The sequence below is a fragment of the Caloenas nicobarica genome, chromosome 25 (genome assembly GCF_036013445.1).
Source record: "Caloenas nicobarica isolate bCalNic1 chromosome 25, bCalNic1.hap1, whole genome shotgun sequence".
NCBI classification, from domain to species: domain Eukaryota; kingdom Metazoa; phylum Chordata; class Aves; order Columbiformes; family Columbidae; genus Caloenas; species Caloenas nicobarica.
In genome coordinates this window covers 2,771,407-2,797,072 of record NC_088269.1, presented here as the reverse complement: position 1 = coordinate 2,797,072, position 25,666 = coordinate 2,771,407, and the positions used below count along the sequence as shown (strand labels likewise).

Genomic DNA, 25,666 nt, shown 5'->3' with positions numbered 1-25,666 from the left:
TCGTTCAGCACACCAGCGAGGGCAGGAGGTCCTGATTACGACACATTCGCTGTTAAAAATTTGCTAGAGGTCCGGCCGCGCGCCGATTTTTGGCGTAATTTTTAGAGCAAAACCAAGCGCCGAGCTCAGTAAAGGGTTAACGGCGCCGCCGCTGCTTCCCTCTCATTGCTCTCTGCTCCTGCCAGGCGGAAGCTGGAGCCAGCAGTTCAAGTTCAAGGCTTCCCTGTGTGCATGTCGACGTTTTTTCGCCTCCCCGACCGGAGCGACAACGATGCCTCAAGGCTCCGAGTGCCGAAATTCCCACCTTTACTACTACAGCATCAAATTTGCTCTGTCCACCTACGCCACCCTCTTCTCGGTAGGTGCTCCGCTCGCTTTTCCATCCTTCCTGCTGTTTCCCCTCACCCCCGTGGGCTGGATTTTCCTTTTCAGTGTCCAAATTTCCCCTCCCAAGGCGTCAAATCCTCACGGTAAAACCCCGGTGCTGTGCGCCCCACCATGCTTGGCGCTAGCTGGGTCCAAAAGGGGGCAATTTTAGGAGAAAATGCGTTTTTGGTGGATTTTTTGGTGGATTTAAGAGCCACCTCCCTGTGATTACCCTTCCCCAGAGCTTCTCTTGCAAATCCCTTGTGGCAACGAGTTGCTTTTGGAGCATAAACACGGAAATTTCACATTTTCACCACACAAGCATCTATGGGGTGATGTTGCTGGCTGATTCCCCCTTGCCCATCTTGACCGTTGTCTTTACATCATTCAGTAAGGACAAGGCACAAAAGCAGAGATCAAGTGGTGGGTATTTCAGCCACATTGCTTATTTTAAAAGGAAAAAAACCCCTTATTTTTAAGCAGTTTTGAACCATCGAGGTCGGGGCGAAGCTTCCCCAGCACCTGGGAGGTGTGAGCATGTGTTGGAGCAGGGGAGCAAGAAATTTTCTGTTCCTTTAGGGTCTGTGCATCCTCGAGATACGAATTTAGCATCTTCCTGGGGTTCATCTTGCATAATCCAGTCCGTATTTACAGATATTTCCTCCTGAGGTTTAAATAATCCTCTCTGCCCCATGCGCGGGGTATGCGTATCGGTATGTGGATCTCATTGTGCCGGTGTAATTGCAGAAATTGCTGCTTGAGTTCCCAGGCAGGCTGTGAATGGGAAACAGGGTTACAAGCAGAGCTCGAAAACGCTTTTTATTTCCGTATTTATTTTGTTTTATAAATGAATGAGCTCATTGGGAGGGCAGCGGTGAAACCTGTTGTCTTACTGCACCAAATGACTTGTGCCCACCCCAGGGCACAAATAAGAACAAGAAAAAGGGTTTTTTTGTCGAATATCTTACTGGTTTTCTCGTGACAGGATCCTGAGTGTCTCCCACAGGGTGATCAGCAAGACCAAAAAAATCTGCATTTCTTACCCCATTTGCGGCTGTGGTATGAGTTTTTTGGGTAAGGATGGCGCGATATTTTTATTCGCAAAGTTAATCTGTGGGAAAACCCAGCTGTGTGGTTTTGGTTTCTCTAAAGAGCCGAGTTTTGTTCGTTTTGAGGTTTCCCCGATGCCTTTAAGAGGCCGCGGGGCTGACCTACTTCTGGCTCATTTGCACTTGTCGCCGTATTAATTCACCGGGGCTGCCGAACCGTTCAAAGCCTCGTTAACCAGACGTGACCGGGGCCTCGTTTCGCCAAACGCGCTCGATTAAATAAAAAAAAAAAAGAAGATTGTTTAGGAACTTCTTGCGTTGCCTGAAGGCTTCGAAAATTTAACCCTATGGGTGAAAATTGGGTGGAATAAGACGTGAGTTGGTTGACTGTGAAGGATCGAGGAGGTTTGGGGTGAGGTGGATCGTGGTTTTTTTAGTGGAGGGTTGTCCCAGCTGGCAGAAAACTGGATCTAGTGCTTCTAGATCCTTTCCTGTAATGAAATTAATTAATCGCATGATTCTGTTATATCTTTGAATCATTAAAAGCATTCAGGTCTTTTTATAGCGAGGTTTCTCACCTGCACATTGCAATAAAACCTCCTGAGGAGGAACAGGGGTGCCCTGTCCGCCCGTTTGAAGGCAGACAGGTCTTCAAAAGCTGGGAAGAGCGATTCTGCCGTGGGCTGGAGATTTGAAAAACAAGAGTTCTGCCCTTAGTTTTGCACCTGTGGTCTTGGATGGAGGATGCGGCGATGCCCTGTTCCCTCTGCTCCCCCCCAGTCTCACATAAATCCGATTGTCGGGGTTTGAAGCCTCTGTCACTGTGACTTCTTGGTGTTCTTGAATAAGGAGAAATTCAAGCCTCGCCTTGACTCATCCAGTTAACACCGTTCGCCCCGGAACGAGCCGTATCTGCCGTGCCAGAGTTTGCGTGAACATCCCTGTGGATTCGTGGAACCTCTTTCCTCTGGTCTTTTGGGTCTCGGCCAAATGGAATGTGGCATCTCTTGGGTGTTTAGTGGGATTTTTAGGGCAGGGTAGGGCCATGCGTGTCTCTTTTTAGCGCTGGTAGGACCACGTGTGTCTCCTGTCATAGCTGCCTCTGTTCCAAAACCAAACCATGCGAGGATGGAGAAGCGCTGATGAGCACCAGAGACACAAACCACCCATTTGGCACCCCAAAAACCCTGCCAGCATCGCCACAACTATGTATTGTATTATTTTCTGTTTGATAATTGCCTTTCATCCCACTTCTTGACCTCCAGGTCTCTAAATGACTCTATGATTAGTGATTTCCACCAGGAATTTCCACCTTTAGCTCTTCCCCATCTCAGGTCCCCAACTCCCCCTCAACTCTTTCTTTCCATTAGATGGAGAAATTTCCGGAGAGGAAAACCAGCATCTCTGTTATAAGAAGAGACGAGGTTGAAGCGAAACAACTTTAGAAATGGGCTGCAAAGGTGGGGAAGGGTCAGTCAGAGCGACTTGGATTGGGCTGAGAAATTCAGCTTTGTGATTTTATCCGTCCAAGAGTATCGGAGGGAGGGAGGAGAGCGAGTCATGGGAGTTGTTTTTGGGATGGGAATAGCGGTTGGACATCCCAGGGGCTTCTCATTACCCTTCATCCACTGCCCACTCAGCTCCTACAAACTCCAAGATGCATTAAAATAAAAAATTAAAACCCGAAGGTGATTTCTTCCCAGCTTATAGAAGGAGAATTGTTGCTGGATGCCTTCGGCGCAGGGTCTGGTGGAGTCGCAGCCACCCCTTTGGTTTTCACTGTGGTGATGCTTTGATTGCATGTTATTATCCTATAGAAAAGAGGTAACGATCGTCTCGTTAGAGGGTAAGTGCACTTTTTTCTCTTAGACACATTGCAGAGCAGCTGTAATTACCGACTGCTGTCTGTCCTGGTGTTCACTTTATTAAGGTGATCACGGGGCAATTAATACATAACTACAGATGATTTACCAGCAAACTTCATTATGTGCTTTACCACGTCCTCGAGTGTGGGTGGTAGAAAAGGGTTGTGATGCCAGGAATCGAAAATATCCATGTTGATTGAATTCTTACGGCAAAAACAACCCCCAGAGAAATCCGGTGACGGAACCTGGAGCAGCCAGACTTGGCGAAGGGTGACGCAAACTTTTCCTGCAGCATTCGGTGCTCGTCTGCAGCTGAAGGGGGACGGGACAATCAGATTTTTGATGAAATAAACATTTATTCACCTTGCGGTTTTGCCGGGCGCTGCACAGGTCCTGGCAGATACTTTGGTTTACTCCAAATCCACCATTTTTCTCACAAAAACGCCGCTTTTCAGGGAATTCTGCTCTTTCTCCCTGGCTCTTTTCCATCCAAATCCCTTCGCCACCCGCCTTGCAGCAGTATCGCTCCCTGCTCCTCCTTCCAAAACTCCTTATATCCCAGCAAGTTTCCTTCGCAATCTGCCTTGGCTGGGAGATGTGCCAGTAAATCCCTTCCACAAGGTGTGTGTTGCTTTGCAAGATGCTTTTTTGTGCTTTAAGCTGAGTAGAAACAAGTCTTTTCTATTATTTTTTTAATCAGAAGGTGCTTTTTTAGCCAGCAGGTCCCACCGGCAGCACCAACCTGTAGCAAAGCAGCTTGCAATGGGCTGGGTGACCTTTTAAACTAGAACTAAATAAGGAGAGCGCCAAGAAATTCAGGTGGGATCAGCCCAGTGTTGACTGGTTAATCCCAGGGACTAGTTTGAGTCACTTGAGAAAAGCACGTGGCTTTTTCTAAGCCACGAAACCCCAAAAAAGCCGCGTGGCGCGGCTTGGGTTGCTGTTTCAAGGATGCTTTCAGCCGTAGAAGAGCTCTTTTTAAGCAACGCACGTGTCCGTCCTGAAAACCCTCCTCGGTTTTTCTCCCATCCCGTGAAATCTGCTTCCTCAGCATTCAGCCCTCGAACCCCCTCCTGGGTTTGTTCCGTGCACTTTCCTCTTCCCTCACTCGTATTGCAGATGGATTAATTAATTAAGAAAGTGGTTTTGATTGGCAGGCGGTAGGAACGGCGGGGATTAGTGTGATGTGTGTTAATATCTACCCCGCCGCCTTCGCATCCAAGTGTATTTCCCAGGACGCCACCTGAGAGATAAACATGAAATCAAACCAAATCCCAACCCACCAACCTGGCGCTTAAAATAGAGTCAAAAAATGAAAGTGTGATTAAAAGCCCGTTATCAGAAACAGGCCTGTTTAGTTTCAAATAACTAAAACGTCTGTAAAACATTACGAGTCTAAATTTCATTTTCTGAGAGATTTCAGTTCTTTGATAGATGAGATGGAGCCTGGAAGCGGACAGTGATTGATGGACGTTAATGAGCCACCAAAATGCGCCAGAAATAGCGTCCAGCGGAGTAGAGAAGGAAAAAATCAACTCCCAAAAAAGCAAAAAAATAAGGATTGAATTTGGACTTGATGATCCTTGTGGGTCCCTTCCAACTCGGGGCATTCTAATTGTCGGCGCGAATTAGCAGAACAAACTCATTAGGAACAATGAAGCTTTTCGTAAAGGAGAAAGCAATGGACAAGTATCAAAAAAAGTGAGGTTTTCATTCTTTTTGGAGATGTCAGGGTTTGGAGTGCAGGTATCTGTGGCCAGGAGCAAATGGTGCTTTTTGGAGCCTGGCTTTATCCCGGCATCGTTAGGCTCTCTTTTTTAATTAGAGCTGTTTCATTGGAAGGGGAGGCAGGGGGGGAACATTGTCATAAATAACCTGTTGCTTTTCTTTATGGTGCTTTTCATCCAGGGATCAAAAGCGCTTTGTAATGGTGCAGTTAGTTTGGTTTTTAATTGTTGGTGCTGGTGTGTGAAGAGAGAGCGAGTGGCTCGCTGGGGGTTTGGGTGCAAGTCGGTGCTCGAGCCGGGTATAAAAATGTTGGAGTGAAATGAGTGATTTTGGGGATCGTGCTGTCTCAGGGGGGTCCTGGTGTCAATGACAATCAACCTCTGGGTCTGTCAAACCCACGGCAAGGGCCAAGCTGAGCATCCAGGTGGAATGTAAAGATAAAGGCAGGAAGGAGAGAAGAAAAGCCTAATAAAACCTGGTTTAAAGCTGTTCAGCTACACTGATCCCTGCAATTATCCATCCCTCGCTCAACCTTGAGCAAAGGGGATGCGCCAAGCGCCGATGGTGCCATTTGGGGAGCTGGGTGGGTTTTCCATGGCTGTTTGAGACATTTCCACCCCCACTTCTCCCTTGGCACCTCGGCTGTTTCTCCCGTTGGCGTCCTAATCCCGTCTCGCGCTTCCCTTGCAGATCCTCGGCCTCGTGATCCTGTGCGTGGGGATTTACGCCGAAGCGGAGAGGCAAAAGCACAAAACCTTGGAAGGGATCTTCCTGGCCCCGGCCGTCATCCTCCTCCTGCTGGGTTTCACCATGTTCGGCGTGTCCTTCGTGGGCATGGTGGGGAGCCTCAGGGACAACCGCACGCTGCTCAAGACGGTAAGGCCGGGACCGCGCTCTCCGTGCAGCCCTTGGGATGCGACCTGATCTCCTTCTACGGCAAGATAACCCAACTAGTAGATGAGGGAAAGGCTGTGGATGTTATGTGGACTTCAGTATGGCCTTTGACACCATATCCCGCAGCATCCTCCTGGAGAAGCTGCAGCTCATGGCCTGGGTGGGCGTATCTGTGATGGATAAAGGGCCAGGCCCAAAGAGTTGTGGTGAATGGAGCCCAATCCAGTTGGCGGCCGGTCACGAGTGGTGTCCCCAGGGCTCAGTATTGGGGCCAGTTCTGTTTAATCTCTTTATCAATGCAAGGGGATCGAGTGCACACTCAGTAATTTCACAGGTGACACCGAGTTGGGTGGAGTGTTGATCTGCTGGAGGGTGGGAAGGCCAAACAGAGGGGTCTGGACCGGCTGGATCGATGGGCTGAAGCCAATTTTCTGAGGTTCAACAAGGCCAAGTGCCGGGTCCTGCACTTGGGTCACAACAACCCCACAAACACTGCAGGCTGGGGAAGAGCGGCTGGAAAAGGAGCTGGGGGTGTTGGTGACAGCGGCTGAACACGAGCCAGCGTGTGCCCAGGTGGCCAAGAGGCCACCAGCACCCTGGCTGGTACCAGCACTGGTGTGGCCAGCAGGCCCAGGGCAGTGACCGTCCTGTGCTGGGCTCTGGGGAGGAAAAACCTCGAATCCTGGGGGCAGTTCTGGGCCCCTCAGCTCAGGGCTCAAAATGACGGCACCAAAATCACCTCAGGGCTCAAAATGGTGGCCAGAGGAGTGGCAGGATCACCTCATGAAAGCCCTTGAGGTGCTGGAGTGAGTTGAGAGAAGGGAACGGAGCTGGGGAAGGGGCTGGAGCACAAGGGTGATGGGAGCGGCTGAGGGAGCTGGGGGTTCAGCTGGAGAACAGGAGCTGAGGGGAGACCTTCTGATCTCTGACCTGCCTGAAAGGAGCTTGGAGCCAGGGGGGGTCGGGCTCTGCTCCCCAGGAACAAGCGCCAGGACCAGAGGAAACGGCCTCAAGTTGCGCCAGGAGAGGTTGAGGTTGGATCTGGGGAACAATTTCTTCCCCAAAGGGCTGTGGGGCATTGCAACAGGCTGCCCAGGGCAGTGGTGGAGTCACCATCCCTGGAGGGGTTGGACAGACGGAGATGAGGTTGTCAGGGACACGGGGTAGTGCTAGAGTTGGGTTATGGTTGGACTTGATGATCCTGAGGGTCTCTTCCAACCCAAATGATTCTGTGATTCTATGATCTCGGTGATGTCAAGGAAAAAAATTAATGCATCTTAACAAGTCACCGCCACAGCTTACACAGGAGTTATTTGTGGGGCTGAGTTCCCACCTCTCATGGAGCAAAGTCTCAGCCGTTAAGTTTATTTTAGCCCTGGCGGTGCCAATAGAAAAGAACTTCATTTCCTTTTGCAAGGGGGTTCTTAGAGGGAAAATTTACCTTTGAAGTGCAAACTGGCAGAGATCCTGGACGTGAGGGCAAAGCTTTTCGCTCCTAACCTGCTTTCCAGGGTTTTTTTGGGTGTGTTGCTCATTGCCTTCCTCTGGGGTGACAGCTCGGCCTCCAGCTCGGAGCAGGAGGCTGCAGGGGTGGATAAGCTGAATTTTGAGCCGTTCCCTGCGTTCAGAGGGGGACAAAGCTCTTCCATCCTGCTCAGCGAGGGCGAATGTCCATCAACAAGCTCCGTCAGCTGACGGCTCTGTCAGCTCTTTGGCTGCGTCCGATGCTCTCTCGGTGAGGAAGTTGCTTTCGGTTGAATAATCCGCGCTGGTCCGCGGAGCCTCCCTGGCGACACGCACGTGCCTTGCATGCCAACGGTTTGCATAACACCTTCATCTCCCGCTGCTTTGGGTCGATGGGTTTATTAAAATCAAACACTCTGGATAGCTAGTGCTTTTAAAAATCGCAATATCCCTTTTAAAAATTGCTCAGCGTTTGCATTTCCGATTAATACAGAGGGGAGCCCAGATCAGAAAACCAGTATTGTCTTTGCTTCTCTAGATGCGCAGATGCAATTTTTGTGGCTTTTCCATACGTCTGGTGGTTGTTTGTGTTGCATTTTCAAACGTTGCTGGGATCAAAGCTGCGCAGTGAGCGGGTGGAAGAGATTTCTCATTGGATCTCTTATTGCTCCATTTGAGAGCTGCCCCCGCACCCCGGGCCTTTGGAGGATTCTCTCCATGAGTGGCCAGAAATGTCCCCTCCAAGTGATATTTGTGGTGTTTAAATAGCCCTGAGAGCTTGCTTGCTTAAAAATTCAAGTTTAATTAATTCCCTATCAATGGACTTTTTTCTTTCTCTTTGGATGCCCAATTAGACAGGTGGGCATTCGCCTGGACTCGGTTATACCTCGAACATATAACCCTCTTTTCCTGTCCATCAAAGCATCATATTTCTTTACCATCTAAGCCTAGAAAATCCTTTTCTGCCAAAGCCAAAGTGATGTTGCTTGCGGAGGACATTTCATCTTAATAATTTCTCCACTTTTAAAGCTATTTACTATTGCGTTAATTCAATCTAGGCTTATTCCAAAGAAGGATAAATACTTCAAATTTCTGCTAATATTTTTCTTTCTGTGCTAATACTCACGAATCATGGTTAATACTTTGCTTCCACAACCCGGACTGAGTTTAGAAGTGGAAAATTGACACATCAGAGGGTAGAAAATCTCGTCGGTGGAGCAACCCAGGGCGACAGGAACCCAAGCTCATTAACCGCATTTCACAGGTTGTCAGACGAATCAATTCTACAACAGGCACGGCTGAGAAAAAGAAATAATCCTGCCCATTGGTGTCGGCTTTTCCTCCCCGTGGATGCAAACAGCTTCACGCCTGCCACGGGGAATAAATAAAGCCAGTCGATAACACTTGCATCCCTTTTGGGTAGGATATAAGAACGGGATGTTCATCTCGTGCGTTGAAATACGTTGTATTTCTCGGGTTTTAGGGTTACTCAAGGCTCCTCACCCACCTTTTGTTGGCTGAGCAGCACAATTGGCCTTATACTGCATTAATTATCTATTTTCTGATAGTGGATCCAGCCCGATTCCCAGTTTTAGACCTGAAACACTGTTACCCCCCATAGATATATCCACCTTGAAGGGCATCAGCACGAAGAGAAGAGCACGACAGCAGGGAAACATTTTAGAAACGCCGAGATAAATGAGGATGTTCGCACAAATACAGAAGGTATTTGTGCTCTGCGTGGAGGCAAAAACCATAGTGCTGCCTTTTCTTGTCAGATATTTTATTTATGGGATTTTTGTAGCAGTGTTGCAAGCTCCTAGAAGATGAAAAAATGCACTTAAAGAGCATCTCGAAGAGCCTGGACCACGAGCTGGGTTTGCGCGTCTGCCTCTGGATTGGGGTCATATTGCGAATTCTGTGTTGGTTTTATGTTGGAATTGTCTGTGAAATGCATTAGGATTTCCACCCGTCACCCCAAGGTGGACACTTATAAGGAATTTAAAGGGAATTTCACAGCGGGACATCCTCTCTGGTGCAGAAGCCCCTCGAGACGTGGGACATGAGGGGTTACTTTTGGTTGTAGAAATTGTTTCACGCCTGTTTTATGCTGAATTTTCCTGGGAAAACTCTTGAAAAGATGTTTGGGGTTAGTGGGTTTTGTGCTTTGTTCACCTTGAGGGAGAATCTGGTGGTGCAGGGACCACAGAGGAGGGCTCTGTGAGCCCCAAAAATGGGCTTAAAAATTCATATATTGATGGCAAATCAATGCGTGCAGATGTGCTGCAGCTGCTTGAACACCTGCACACACGTTTTCAGGGATCCCAAGCTAACGATGAGCACAAAACTACCCTGAAATTCAAATCCCTAACAAAAATTGACTTGTCTTTTCATCTAAAAATATGTCTTATTAATCTGGAGAGGAGGCAATAAATTCCTCCCTGTTTAAGAGAAAACATTTCGATCCCTACAATAATTCATCAGGCAGCACTTGGCGTTAAATACCTTTATTTTGTTTTTCCGTGAGATGCGGTGGGTGTCGGTGCTTCTTAAATCCTCATTTATCTCCGTCACTTAGTGCTGAACAGATGGATTTTTATTTTCTTTAGCCCCCTGGAGAAAAATCAACATTTCTCTTAGGAAAGCCACCCACCTCCTAAATCTTTTATTTGACATATTATTCCAATATCCCCCCTGCAGGGTACTACAAATTTGGGTTTTAATCTTTCCCTTCTCAATCTTATTCCCTCCGGTCATTACCTGTGATTGTTGTGCACAACCACACGACTCTTACCGGGTGTAAACCAGATTATCGCGTCTTTAACGACCTCTCCAATAACCCGAGCAAAGTTTATTCAATAAACCTGCCGCCTGCCTGCAGTTCTTGAGTTTATTAGACAAATTTCGGGCAAAACCTGGAGATTTTAGCTACTGGCGGATGTAATCAGTGTTACCGAGACTTGTATTTAATAGATGGGTTGAGAGTTTCTTCCGTCGCCATCGACATTTGCAAAGCTTGAAGAACAGTTTGATGGAGATGCCTTGGCTTTGCTTTTAGGGGTGATTTAGTGAATAGATGGTAAAAAATCAATATTTTTCTTGCTGGGTTAGAGGTTGGGGGAGCTGGGGTGGTTTGGTTTAGGATCTGGAAATGCAACGGGACAAGCAACTGGGTTTTGCGATTGAATCTGCCCAAACTGGCTCCACTTCGTGGCTTTTTTAGAGCTGTTTTTGCTAAAAACATGTCGTATCTTCCTAAACATCTCACGCCTGAGGGTTTGGGACCTGCGTGTTCATCTCGTGGATATTTTACCTTCCAAAAAGTCAGTAAATCCCCGGATTTTCAGAGCTGGTTTTGATGGAGTTGGTTTGATTTGACGCGAAACGGAAGAGAAATAAGGGACCGGGTACACCAAGAAATCCGACTTTCCCAGTTTGTTTTTCTGTTTGGTTTTTTGGGCTCTTCCTTTCCTGCCAAAATTTGTTGCCCAAGGCAGGATTTGACTTTGGGTTGTGACAGCGAGAGATCAGCTGTTGCTGCAGCTCTTTTGGCCTTTTGCAGGTGGTTTTTATATATATATATATATTAAAAAATATATAACCAATATAAATATACATAAAAATACTTCTAAATACATGAATGTGTATTTATATCTATATGCTATTTCCAAATAGCAACAGCAAGACATGCAAAGCAAACTCCTGCGACCACCACCGGTTTTACCATTGATTTTATTTGCCGTTTTGTATTTTTTTACACTCAAGCTCGACCCACGACGTGACTCCCTGAGCTGGGCTTAGATTGAACCTCCCTCTCCCTCTCCAGCCCCTGATTGCCCGTGTCAATCGAGCGATGAAACGCTGGAAAATCGCAGATATATCAGGTTTGAAGAGGGGAGCGCCAGCGAAATGGGTTGGCAATCACCGAGCTATTGTGCGGATGGAGAATTGGGAAGATAAGTTCCCCCTCGGAGAGAATCAGCGATTCCAGTGATTTGAAGCTTGGGGACCTGGAATAAAAGCAATCAGAAGAAGGAGCACTTGGAGGGCTGAACTTGTCCGAGCAGCTGGGTTTTATTTTGTGATTGTGTGGAGAAAAGGGCAAAAATTACGCCGAAAACCTCAATTACAGCGGCACCGTGTAAACCATCCCTGTGCCGCATCCCCAGTACTAGTTCATTACTCACTTAAAATCAGTTTTAAGTCAGGGGAGGTGAAAATACCTGTAAGTAGCACCTTCCCCTTATTTTTCTTCTGCATTCGGAACAATTGGGTGGAATAGTTTGAAAGAGTTGATGTTTGGTGGGCGCTTAAACCACTTGGATATTTGATTTGCATGAATTCATTGTGGTTTTGTGGTGTTTGAAAAGCACTTGGGTGAGAGCAGAGGATTCGCACAGGGTACCCGGCTCATCTACGGGCCAGCAGAATGAAATAATACCTTGAATATTTGCAGAAAAGAAGCAAATTTCTAAACCTGAGGGCTTGGGAAAGGCTCAGCGTGACCCCCTGAACGTGGTGACCACGGCAGCTGGAGGAATTTGGGGTAAATTCACGCCGAATATTCCAATATCAACAGGTTTCGATGGCGCTGCTTTAACTCTCCCAAAAGCAAACTCCTGCTAATTAGCACACAAATAGAAAATTAAAAAAAAAGATCGAAGCAACTCCTTCCTGCAGAGCTTTGCTCGGCGATCTGCATATATTTAATTTTTTCTTCCTAAGCCTGCTGATTATATAGCGCGTTCTGATTGCAAAAACGCCACTTTCTGGGGTTTTTTTCCATTTAGCCGCACAGAGGGGGAGGTGGATAAATGCAGCATCCCTCAAACACCCAAATCCCCCAAAAACACAGTGAGAAAAAACCTCATGGGGCACTTTTTACCCAGCCCTCCACGTCTCATTTATTCTCCTTTAAATCTGTGGGTTTCGACCCTTTTTAATTATTATTATTTCATAATAAGAGACAAAGTTGGAAACCCTGGGGCAGCAGAAAAAGAAAATTGTGGCTTATTTCCTCTGTTAAGGGTTGTTCACCTCTTGGCTGGGGTTTTAATCACCACAATGGCCTTTAAACAGAGTTTTGCTCAGCCCAGGTTTGGCTTTGATGGAGAAAATGGGCCTGGAGCCCTGGGGAATTAATGATTTTTTTTCTTACCACGCTAATTATTGGCACTTCCACGTGTAATTTCTCGCGGCGTCCCCATTCACTCTCTTTCTAGGAGCAGTTTGGGAAGGTTTTGTGAGTAATGAAAAGCATATTTTGTTCTTTCCGAGCCTTAAACGTTGAGCGACGCCAGCAAACTCCGGGCATGTTGCATTTCTTGGTCCTCACCCCTTTATTTTTTAATATCATCACTAAATTAATTGTTGCAATAATAACAAGCCCCCTTGCGGTGAATTGACGGAGCTTCACAGCTTCTGGAAAGCCCAAGAAAGAGCCAACGCTACAAAATCCTCCCAAAAATCATCTCTGGAGTGATTTACCTTCTTAATGTGAATTTTTAATAAATAAAAGTTCTATCTCACGCTGCATTTTTATTCCCCAGCATCTCTCAACGTCGATGCGCGATGAAGAGAAGCTGATGAGCCCCCGAGTAAGGCCCAGGAGAGGTTTTTCCAGTGTCTGACATGATCTTAAGATCATCCAAGTGGTTTAATCTGCATTAGGAGTTTCCAATGAATTGCCCGGTGCTCGTTAAAGGATTGAGCCGATTGCGCCGCTGGAATAATTTTCCTGATTGAGGGGAAAGCAGCAGGTACCGAGATCTTTGAAAAGAGTGAAATGGGATTGTTGGGCCCTCAAATTCTGAAATAAATCAGGTTTGAAAAGAGCCGTCACTCATGGAAATGGATGGGGGGGTGGGATTAAGAGGCGACATCCATCCCTGTGCATAAAAACCTCTTTTTCTTTGCGCTTTGGGGAACACGAGTCTGTTTTAGCTGCAGCATCTGTCCTGGTCTTGAGCTGGGAGTGGAGAGTAGCGGGACTGTAGCCACAGAAGAGTTAACAACAGCCAAAAATGGGCAAAAAACGGGGTTTTGGTGACTCTGGGGAGCAAATTTGGTCGGGATCTGTGGGACATGGTGGTGGCAGCACCAGTATCTGGGCTGGGGAGAATGGACCACGCTGTGTGCTCAGGGTTCCTGTTTCTTTGGTTTTGGGGGGTTTTTTGCAAGGCTACTGGCTTTTTTGGGGATTAAAACTGGGGGTTTTGGTTATTTAGCTCCTGAAGCAGAAAGGAAATGTGTATTTTGACGTAAGTCTTGGCAAACGCAGGCGAGAAACCCAAAGAGGGGTCGTTACGAGCCCCAGACTGGGTGGATGGGCAGGGGGTTGTGTTGTGTGTCCCCTAAAATAAAACAGCATTATTTGCATGAATAAAATAGCATTATTTGTATGAATAAAACAGTGTCCAGGGTTATTGCTCAAAGAGAAGATGCTCTGCAAAGCCTCTTCATCTGGGCTTTGTTGTCCTCGTTTAATCTGCGTAGGAAACGTTCCTGACACATTTTGTTGGGTTTTTTTTTTGCCTCAAAGCAACTACAAAAGCTGTTTGTAAGTGGGAATAAACAATTCTTTGAGTTTTCATTTTCAGGAGCAAATCAGACCCTTAGAAAAGGCCACTCGGCGTGGGAGGAACCTCCAACGTGTCATTAGGAAGAAACGGTTCTTTTAAAAGCGTTACCGAAAAGTTTCAATTTGGGGACAAAAGCGACCGGATTAGTGTTTCTGTGCTCACGTGAAATGCAGCAGGCAGGTGATTTAGTGGCTTCCCAGGTCAAGTAAAAGATTTTTTGATCGTACGTTCAATCTGTTCCCATTTATCAAGAGGGAACGAGCGGTTCCTGCTCCAGATGAACAAAAATACAGCGAGACCCAGGTACCTGTGAACTCCCGCATGTGCAAAATGGGGGGAATTTGTGCTTTATACGGGGAGAACTTAAATCGCATTAGTTTCTTTTCATCTTGGGAGCGGGGAATTTCAGATTTTCCATCCCTTGATGGCACGTTGCAGCTTTTATATTCATAAGTCCAAACCCTTTTCCTGCGTTGGCTTCAATGAGGCTGATTCAGCTGCTTTGCTGGAGCTGTAGAAATGGAGAAAAAGAAAATATTGGGGGGTTATTTGTGTGAATGCAGAATGTACCCGTTCCCATAGGGGTTTGGTGGTGACTGTGGAGTGTAGAACGAGGATAAAATCATCTCTGTCCTTCACAGGGGTGTTCAAACCCATCTATTCCTCCTCTATTTACTTCTTTTATGGGCCTTGTAGATCCTTTTAAATATGACCAGTAACTTTTTCTAAGGAAAAACTCTCTTGATTGCTTTAATTAGGCAGCTGTTCATGATCTGCCTGAACTAATTTAATGTTCAGTTCATCAAGAGCATCTCCAGCCTCATCTCTCCCAGTGTCCCACCGCAAACTACCCATGAATCTATTTATGGGTTTGTTTATTTTCTTTTTGACTTGATCATGGGCTCTGTAGAAATTATCGTCCTTGTTATCCCTCTTATTATCTCGGCCTTTCCTGGGGCTGAGCTGAAGTAGCATCATCAAGAAGCAAATATTTTCCCTTCTCAGCCCGCATGGGAAACTCCTTGTGCTGGGTAGAAATGAAGGATTTTTTGAGATTTAATTTCTTTTTATTTCCTCCCCAGCCACACTATGAGACTGCAGCAGCATTTTGCAGACGGAGGTTGCTCAGATTAAATAACCCACCGATTTCTCTAGTGCTTTTCCATTGCTCCAGGAGCTCTTCCATCCTACCAGCTATGTCTGGAGGTGTTAATTCTGGATTAAGTCCGTATTTCAGCAGGTTTGCACCGTTCTATCAGCCAGACCCGTGTCTGGAATTGTTAATTCTGGATTAACTCTGTATTTCAACGGGTTTGCACCATTCTGTCAGCCAGACCTGCGTCTGGAATTGTTAATTCTGGATTAACTCCGTAGTTTAGCAGGTTTGTGCCCCTCCATCAGCCAGACCCGCGTCTGGAAGAGTTAATTGTGGATTAACTCTGTATTTCAGCAGGTTTGCACTGTTCTATCAGCCAGACCCACGTCTGGAAGCATTAATTCTGGATTAACTCAGTATTTCAGCAGGTTTGCACCATTCTGTCAGCCAGACCCGTGTCTGGAATTGTTAATTCTGGATTAACTCTGTATTTTGGCAGGTTTGCACCATTCTATCAGCCAGACCCATGGCTAGAATTGTTAATTCTGGATTAACTCCATATTTCAGCAGGTTTACACCGTTCTGTCAGCCAGACCTCTGTCTGGAATTGTTAATTCTGGATTAACTCTGTAGTTCAGCAGGTTTGCATCCCTCCATCAGCCAGACCTGTGGCTGGAAGAGTTATTTCTGGATTAAATCCATATTCCAGCAGGTTTGCACTGTTCTATCAACCAGACCCGCATCTGGAAGCATTAATTCTGGATTAGCTCAATATTTCAGCAGGTTTGCACTGTTCTGTCAGCCAGACCCGTGTCTGGAAGTGTTAATTCTGGATTAACTACATATTTCAGTTGCTTTTAAAGCTTCTGGGAGATGAAACTTGATGGCAAAACGTTTTTTATGGCGTACGGAGGTGGCAGAAAACCAAACACCCAGAGGACACGCGGGAAGGGATCGCTCTGGGCAATTTATATATTGCTTATGTAAATGACCCTGACGAGCGGGGTTATTCCCCAAATTGCAGGTTTAAACCTGAGCGCAGGATCTTCGGGAGAGACAAACAACGAACAAAACGGCTCCGGAGACTCATTAGAGGAAGGAAAGGGAGCGCGGAGCCATTAATCTTTTTGTGAAGGTGTCGGAGGGAATTAAGCAGGAGAATTTATTGGGAACTTGTGCATTGATGAGCTCTTTGAAGGGAACCGGCTGCAGCGAGTGTTAATTTAAGAAGAATTGAGTAACTTTTCCCCGATCCAGGTGTCTTGAGCGAGATGAAGGTTTTACTGGGGAATTTCTCTCCATGAAATCGGGGTTTGCTTTGCTATTTGTGACGGGTGAGACCTTCCTGGTCGCTTCTCTTCTGTATTTCCCTCCTCTCGTGGGTGCGAGCGGTGAAGCCCATGTGCTGCCACTTCCATGCAAACGCTGAATTTTCGCAAAAAATAGGGGAAAACCCAGCTCCTCACCATTTTGCTTTATGATTTTTATTTTTTTACTTGCTTTGTGATTTTGAACCTGCCGCAAACTCACAGCAGCTCAAAGCCGGGTTAAAACGCTGTTTAGTGTGGATTTTTGGTAATTTATTTTGCTGCTGGCGTCCTTTTAAGGAACAAAATGCTTATTCGTGCCTGCTCTGGCAGACTACGGGCTGCAATCCATTAGTTAAAAGGGACGATCGGGGATATTGCCAGCAGTTTCACCCCTAAACGTGCATTACAACAACCCTCGTGAATGCAAAAAAAAAAAGAAATAGCCACTTTCTGCTATGGCCGTGCAGCCAGCGAGGGTTTTCCTGCTCCGTTCAGCCCTTATTTGGGGGAAGAAAAGCTGCTTTTCACTCAAACTATACGCTTGCACGACCTGTGCTGGAGACCCAGGTTTGTGGTTGCTTTTCTTGCAAATCCTCCATAAATCATAAAGGAAATTGTGGGTTTTTTAAGGTAAGGTTACATATTACAGGGTGTCCAGGGGAGCTGGGCTGAGTTGGAGTTTTCCTCCTGCAAAGAGTTGCAATCAGCACCTGCCGTGTCTGTCTTCTGGCTTTTTCCCCTCATTAATAAAGCCCACGGACTAAGCTCTTTTTTGGGCTTGCTCTCTTGGAAACAGTGCGTTTTGCTACCTGTGAACCTCATTTCAAGCCACATTCAGTTATTTTTCTAACAACCAGGTACAGTCAGCATCCTGTGGACTTTGCACAAGACACCCGCCTACATTTATAAATCTGATATCAAACCTGGATATTAAATATTAACCTGGATTTCAATATGCAAGGAGCAAGCTGAGTTGTATTACGTAATCCTTGCCTGTTAGATCTTGACGAGCCATATGGCACAAATTAAGACCAAAAGAAGGAAATCGAGCGGTGGATAAAATTGGTGCGTGACGCGTGATGGCCAGAGCGCTAGAAAAAGCAGAAAATCCACCCAGCAGTCTGCACAACGGGTCTTTTGGGGTAAAATCCTCAGTTTCTGGGAAGAGCTGCAGGGTGGGTGCTTTCAGAGGAGCCTCATCGATTTGGCAAGAAGTGTCGTGCTGATTTTTAGGTGTTTTTTTTGGTGCACGACCACAGCGCAGGTCCCCGCTTGGACTCGGGTCACGCTCTTTTCTCTCTGCTCACAGCAGGATTGGTAAAAAATTGTGCTTTTTCCCAGTAAACAGAGACCAAAGCGCTCATTTTTTATTTCCTTGGGTTTTAACTAAGGCTGACTAACGAAAATCGTTCCAAAATTGAATTTCTCTTTTTTGCCGCAGCGTTGCAAGATCTAGGCCCAGCTTTGTAAAACCGCGCACCGTTCCTCCTTGGGCTTCTCCCAGAGCAGCCCCGTTTTCTATCAGCTTAAATGCGCGCAGCATTTTGCGGATCATCTCTGCCTGCCAGATAACAGGTGCTTCGTTAATTGTACTCCTTAATTAAGGGATTCCCTGCCTAATTATACCCGTCCCATTCTGAGCTGATTTAGCTGGTGATAAGCGCGATGCTGCTTCTCCAGCGGGACCATGTACCAGGTTCTTAACAAAGAATCCCGGTGCAAAGCTAATTGGTGGGTGACTAATTAAAAACCCCGACACTTTGGAGTATGAATGGTGTTTTTGCTGCAATGGTGCCTTTTTTTGGGGGGAAATAAATTACTGGGCGTGCGGGTCCCAGCGCTACCTGCCTTTGCAAACAGGCTGCTCTAATAAACCCGTGGTCCAAGGGAATATCGCGGTCGTAAATTCTCTCTCCCCCCATTTTTTTTTAACGTGCTTTTGGCTTTTTAGCTGGTTACCATGGTAACTTTCCACCTTCCTTTTGCTGGCGAGTCTCCAAAGTCGCTGATGGCTGGAGCTTTGGGGACATGTGAGCTGAGCAGAGCTTTGCTCTCCATCCTCTGCAAAGTCGGACGCGATGCCCGATGGGACATCTCGGCGACCAAAGCATCAGGAGAGTGATGGGTGTTGCCTGCAAGAACATCGAAGCTTCTCGTTTAAGTCGTTTGCTCCGTCAGGACGTGGATTTCCAGCCTAAATTTGTTGCCATGATCGATTCTGGCACAGACGTGAGTTCTTGGCCGTACTCTGGGGGATGGATGATCCTCCTCATTGGACGCTCAGCTTGGAAACATCGATGTTCAACCAAGCGCCCATCGCAGAGAGATGCTGAACACCTGTACCCACCCAGGGATAATGTTTGTACCCACTGCATCCTTTTACCTCTTTCCCCGTGCAGAATTTGGCCAAATTGCATCTAGTTTCTCTTTCCAATCCATCTTTCCATCCTTTCTGCAAGGGACCAAACTGCTTTTGCTTCTAGGGCTGAGATCTTTGGAAGAGGTTTGCAGCTCCCTGAGGAGCTCAGAATGAAATTATTTCATTTCTCAGTGTTTGAAAGTGGCTCCAGATTTCCAGGCCTCCCTCGTTGACAGATGACACAGCCCGATTTGGAGCAGGGCTTAATCCTTCCCTTTCTCTTTTCAGTTCTTCTGGGTCCTTCTGGTGATCTTCCTCACAGAGCTGCTGCTGATATTCATCGAAATCATCTTTGAAAACAAGGTGGGTGCAACCAGGAGGCCTTTGGGTGCCGCAAGGGGACAAAACATAGCCCCGCGTGTCATCGGGGACGAAATTCCACAAGTATCTCTTAGCGTAAGGCCAGAAACTGGCAGATTTTCGTTGTCCTTGCTCTTTTGGTGCTGCCCATCATGCTCCAAAGCCACGACGGATTTCCAGCACCCCCCAGAGCTCCCGCTGCATCTCCCTGTGCAGAATCCGAGCCAAAAACATGTTGTATTTTTTTTGCTTTTTATTCTTGAGGACTCATTAAGCTCCTTGTCTCAATTACGTTAACTGCCGGCTTGCATTTGCAAGGACAGGTTTGAGTTATAGCTGAGCTGGTGAGACAGTAAATGCTGCCAACAATGTCCTTTCTGGCCTCCCTCCCCTGCTGAAGAAACCTGCCATTTTCAATTTAATCTTACCCTTGCGATCGATCGAACGATTAAATAGCTAATCTCAATCTCTGCTGGCTCAATGAATGCACAAGGGAGGAGAACAACGTCTGAAATACCTGCTTACGGCTTCGAAAAATCGATTCCCCTCTACGCAAAACAGCGAGATGCTTTCAAACCCCTTGGGGTTGGAGTTTTGTGCTCGATGAGCCCCAAAACCAGGTTGGGGTTGGAGTTCTGTGTTCAGTGAGCCCCAAAACCAGGTTTGGGTTGGAGTTGTGTGCTCTGAGCCCCAAAACCAGGTTGGAGTTGGAGTTATGTACTCATTGAGCCCCAAAAAGATGTTGGGGATGGAGTTTCGTGTTTGAGCCCCAAAACCAGGTTGGGGTTGGAGTTGTGTGCTCGGTGAGCCCCAAAACCAGGTTGGGGTTGGAGTTGTGTGCTCGGTGAGCCCCAAAACCAGGTTGGGGTTGGAGTTGTGTGCTCAGTGAGCCCCAAAACCAGGTTGGGGTTGGAGTTACATGCTTGGTGAGCCCCAAAAACATCTTTTGGATGCTGCAGCAAACTCCATACATCTCCGAAACCCTCTGATGTCCAAAAAACACAGTGCACCGTGGCGATGAGTAGAAACCATTAATGCCTAAATTGTCCCTTTATTTAAATTTAATGGGCAACATCAAAATCTAATTAAAAATCAAACAATGAGGGAGAGAGAAAAGAGAGATCCAACAAGCGATGAATCCACTTGACCTAAAATTGTTCGGAGGCACAAATCTGCATTTGGAACAATGGTTGTTTATTAAACTTGCTAAAAACATGTTTAATTGGATTTTGTATTAAATAAGCAAGAATGAGGAATGAATTTAGTGGCCTCGAAGCTACTGAATATTAAAATGGGCTCTATTGATATGCAAATGGTTTTCTGGAGGTTATCAGAGATAACGAGTTTGGCATCTTTGAAGGGAAGGGAGTGAAGAGGTCTCATAACCAGAACATAATGATTTAACCCACCGACATTTATCTCCCACCTTAAAATCAAGATTTAATTACAGCGGCTGCCTCTGGGCTGGCGTCTTCTCAGGTGGCAACAGAATCTGGGGGAAAACAAGCAGAAAAGGGTAAAACTCGAGCGTTGCCTGTCGTGTTGGTCGTAGCGCTGGGCAAACTGGGAATGAACATTTTAATAAACTTCCACCTGAGCGATTTCTTCGAGGTTTTCCAGTCCCCCTCACTGGCACAGCCTTTGTTTGCCGCTCTGACGCGCCTTCATTTCTCTTTCTTTTGCGTTCTTCTCCCTGTTCCCCGTTTACCCAACCTCTAATTTTCATGTCAGAGTGAACTATGAAAAATAACATTTTCTTCCTCCCCTTCCCCCTGCTTCTAACTCAGAAAAAAGTTCCTTTTTCCTTCATTAATATTTCTCCCTGGCAGCTTGTCAGGAGTGAAGCTGCAAACTCGCGCCGGGCTCTGCATAGGACATTTCGAGCCTCCGCTCGCTTAATAACCTTCCCAGGCGTCTGTAAAGTATATTTTTGATTCAATTAGTGTTTAATGCGAAGTGTCAAAGTGTCCTCGGAGATACGGCTGAGGGAGCAGCCCCAGCCCGGCCGCACCGTCCCTTTTTCGGGTCAGGATGGAATTGCTGAGTGATTTGTTGGGATTAGGAGCAACTGGGGGCTCTGATGAGGTCTCTGCTCCGGCTTTTGGCTCATCCTGCCGATAAATCACACAATATTGGCACCACAGAATATTTCACCTCCTAATGCAGCAGAAACCCCCCTGCCAGGGGTTAAAATCACGTTATTGGAAAGCTGGAGGGAGCTTTTGAAGAACTTACTCTAATAATTAAATTTAATGTGCAGCGTGTAGGAAAAATTGGGTGGGTAAAGAAAGTATGTGCGAGAAACAGCTGCTAACCCTGGGAGCTCAAAAATAGTGAATTTTGCCCCAAGAAGTAGGTTTGTGCCGGCATGCAGGTTAGATTCTTACTCTGGTAACACCTGGTAACACTATGACAAAATTTTCACATTTTGCGATATTTTCCTGGTGCCTTTTCCACGTTCAAGGTGTGATTTTTCTTTTTTTTTTTTTTTTCCATCCCCAGATGAATGCTGTTTTCCACTCCAACATCCAAGAGGGCATCAGACACTATTACGATGACCTGGACTTCAAGAACATCTTGGATTTTGTACAAGAAAAGGTTCGGTTTTGGGGGGGGTGGCGGCATCGGGGAGCGACGTTGTGCCTCATTGAAGCAGCAGCATTACTTTTCCCATATTTTTAGAGTTTATTCCCATCCCTAGGGTGCCTTTCTCGATCTATCTTGAATATCTCGATGTTTCTTGTTTTGCCCTGCTCGTTTTGCTCAGTTTCCCGTTGTGTTGCTCTCCAAGCAGGGCTTTGCGGTGAGTTTTTCTGCCCTGCAAATCGCATCTTCTGCTCCACAGCATGGCGTGAACCGCACCAGGATATTTATATTTCCCAATATTGATGGGAAACAGGTGCCTAAGGCCTGGAAACTTTTTGATAACTACCCCAACCTGCACAGGTGGAATAAAATAACATGTGCTAAAGCTTCTTCAGGGCTGCCAAGATCCTTAGATAAGCACCTTAGTTAAGTCCCTTCACTTGACGTGTCATGAATTGATGGCCAAGCCCTTGACTCGACAGGAAAATTGTAGATAAGCTGCTCCTGGGACTGGCGAGAGCTACGTCCAGTCCAATATGAGCCTTGGCATAATCTGCTTTAATTATTTTAGGTGCATGGTTGAATATTTTGTGCCATATCTAACGCTCCGAACCTGCCAGGGCTTGGTAGGATCCGTTCTCTGTCCTTGAACCAACCTGCAGGTCGATAAAACCGTCCTCGCAACTCTTTTTTAACCAAATTTTTGATATGCTGCTGCTCTTGCCTTGTATATATACACCACACAGTTTCTTTAAGGTGCTAAATATTAAATTAAATGAAAACACTTTCCTACTTCCTGCCGTTGAGCCCTGGCGAGATGAGTTTCCCTTTGTCTCTCTGCCCTTCGGCAAAGCAACGATGCGCCCCCCAAGTACACGGAAAAGCCGAGTAAAGTGGGGATTTGAAGTTATTTTCCACACCGTTAAGTGTGTGGCCGGTCTGGAAAAGCTTGTTTGGCTCTAATCTACCGTTTGGTTTTCCAGCACTGGTGAGAAGTCGTTCTGGGAGCTCGCGGGGTGGAGGTTTGTTCATGTTTTGAGTGAGGTTATTTGGTTTATCTGTTATTTGTGTTATTGGAATTGGCTCAAAGCATTTGTTGAATAAAAAGAAGTGGGAAAAAACCCCAAAACTTGAGGTCTAGGAGAGAAATAGCAGTGATTTTATGTCTCCTGGGTTGTTTTTGGAGAGCAAAGCTGCTCTCAGATGAACTTTGAATGTTCTCACCTCGGCCTCATTTCTCTTTTCATCATGGGTTGGAGCCTCATAAATACGTGAATCTTATCTCTCCCTTTGAAGAAAAGGAGACTCTGAAGCTCCTTCTTTGATGTAGCTGGAATTTAAGACCGGTGGTGCCCTCCACGCTCCCCTTTCTTGGCTTAAATACCTGGTTTTGACTCTTGGAGTCATCGTTACTGAGCCGAGCACATTAATAAGCCCGGGAGCCCTCGCAAGGTCTCAAGACACGACGGATTCTGAGAAAGATCAGGATTTTTTTCAAGTTTTACCCCAACCTCTCTAAGAGAATGCTGTAATTCAGACCTGTGTGTGTGAATGATAAATGGATGTTGGATCCATCCCCAACGAGCCTCGGCAAGGAGGTCACACCACAAATCTCCAGAAGATCAGATGCGTTTGCGGGAAATGTTTCTCTATCTGCAAACAAGCAAAGATGAGGCGCTTATCATATAATCTCACCCTGGTTTTACGACATTTTTTCCCTGTCTACTTCTTCACTTGGCTTCTTATTAAAAGTTTTCAGGGGGAGATGTTAATCTCAAAGTCTCTCGCTGTACTAAAAGAAGTTGTGGCCATTTATAGTGTTGTTAAGTCTTTAACATCTGCACATTTGATCTCAAGCTTTGCAAGAACATGCAGCTCGTTGGTCTGAGCTTTTATAGTAGCGTCCGATTTCCAAACCAAGAACAGCAGCAATGTCAGCGCTGGAAATGCAGAGTAGCTTTGTCTTGAGTGTAGGAGCTTTGGAGAGAAGGGAAATTGGGTTTTTTTGAGACCTGAGCAGCTTGGTTCACTTTGGAATGATGAGAACTTGCTGTCAGTCTGGAAGGATCGCACTCAGACCTGCTTTTTTTTTGATAAAACACAAGCTCAGAGCAGCCTGTTGTCATCATTAGTGGTTTTTCTTGCCATTTTCCCCATTAAAGACGTCGTCTAACTGGCATGTGGCTTATTTAGGTCAGGCCAAACCACGCTACGCCCCTTAGGATTTGAATTTTGCTTAAACCCTCTCTCAAGTGCTGCTTTAAACTGCGGCCAACTGCCTTCACACCCTTAAACCAGGATCACACAGTAAAAATAATAAGTAATTATGGCCCGAAGTGTCATATTTTACATTACCTGGTGGTGCAAATTACGCGGTTTTACCTGTCAACACCTACTCGCTCTGGCTGCCTGTGAGCAAGTAGAAATGGAAGGAAATTGCCCTAAAGAAAATAATACTTATATGTTTGTACCGCTCGTCTTTGCTGAACTCCTGCCCTTTGCAGCCCCTGGACTTGAGGCCGGAGACACCGAGGACTGAAAAACTCAGATTTGCCCCAAGCCACTAACTCGCCATATCTATTTTAATGGCTTGCTGAGCGCAAGTGGAAGAGGAGAGTTCAACCCGCTTTGCTGAGCGCAAGATTTGAATTTCAAAGAGCTGCCGGGCCTGCGGTTCTTGCTCAAACCCGAGTAGCTCCAAACTCAAAGGAAGGCTGGGAGGGAGCTTGGTTTGCTTGCAAACCTTCTCCTTTCTTCTCGGTGAAGATTAAAGGCAGTTTTCAGCACTATGTTGCTTCGGGGACGATGGTTTTAGCTGTAATGAGCCCACATCTTGCAGGTGATGGTTCTCAACACTGAGGGCTCTTTGGATACGACCTCTTTCCACGGGCTCTCCTTGGTTTTTCCGCTCGTTATGCTTCTCTGAGCCCCGGGAGCCCACGTGAAATTAAAACTTACACTAAAATCTGTCTCAGCTTATGAGAAATAAATCCAGACACAACATTATTTTGAGCTAAACCTCTCTTTGCAGAGGAGAAAACACTCCGGTGAGGCTTCCCGGCAGTGAGTAACCCTCATTATAAGGATTTTGTACCAATTTTTGCAGCTGTAAAAGCAAATGGAAAAAAAACTTCTTTGCAGCATAAGAATATCCAGTCGGTAGCAACAGCCAACATCCCTTTGGGTGGTTTTCTCCTATTTCTGGGCAACTTTTGCTCTCCCTCACTGATGGGGTAGGATTAAAAGCAATAGAGGAATTCAAGGTAGGAAGTTAGAAAATAGTTGTAAATCTGTGGGTTGTAAACCTGTAAGCAGATGCTCACAGGGTTAAACCTCTCCCCAAAACTGCCCCTCGAAGGTGCGGTGCTTAAAAAAACGGGGAAAACCTGGTTTTTTGTGTCTTCCCAAGCACACACACCCCTCCTGCCCACTTCAGGCTTTTCTCTCTGGGGGAAAAATATAAAGATTCAATCTTGTTTACCAAGAGAAGGGATGAGTCGGTATATAATAAGCCCACTTTTGTTCTGCTGGGAACAGAAAATGACTTTCATTAAACTTTTTTTTCTTCCCATTGTGTGAAAAGAAGGGGAAAAAAAGCAGGTTTTTTTCTCCTTTGTAGCTGTAGCATTTGATCTCTAATTTAACTTGACGGGAAGAGAAATCCCTGTTAGACTGCGCTGCCTTATTAGCATCTTGTCGAACGGCACCGATGAACCGAGCTGCCTTCAAGAGCCAAGAAATACATTAATTTGAGGTGCAGAAAGAGCCGCCTCTCGCAAACGGGATGGATTAATCACCTGTAATTAAATCAGTGAAGCCTGAATGAGCCTCAGCTTCCCTGGGCTCGTGAAAGCAAGGATGCCTCCGATACACGTGTGTCTGCATCCATCGCTGCCGCACGCCTCGAAAATGGGGCGAAATGGGGTTAAACATCCCCTTTTCTTTTTTAACGTGGTGTCATCAACTTCTATTTAGGGTCCTGGAAAGCAGAAAATAATCAGGGTTCTC

At 46.3% G+C, this 25,666-nt stretch overlaps 1 protein-coding gene across 1 annotated transcript in view; it reads left to right on the top strand.

Annotated features, from left to right (window-relative positions):
• The first annotated feature begins 238 nt into the window (after positions 1 to 238).
• The window catches only part of LOC135998545 (tetraspanin-15-like), a 39,577-nt gene continuing 14,149 nt past the window's right edge, over positions 239 to 25,666 (top strand). Inside the window, exons 1-4 of the mRNA XM_065651766.1 lie at positions 239 to 358; positions 5,699 to 5,884; positions 19,001 to 19,075; positions 21,575 to 21,670. Coding sequence (XP_065507838.1) covers positions 272 to 358; positions 5,699 to 5,884; positions 19,001 to 19,075; positions 21,575 to 21,670 — 444 coding nt within the window. The 5' untranslated portion in view covers positions 239 to 271. The remainder of the gene's footprint in view (positions 359 to 5,698; positions 5,885 to 19,000; positions 19,076 to 21,574; positions 21,671 to 25,666) is intronic.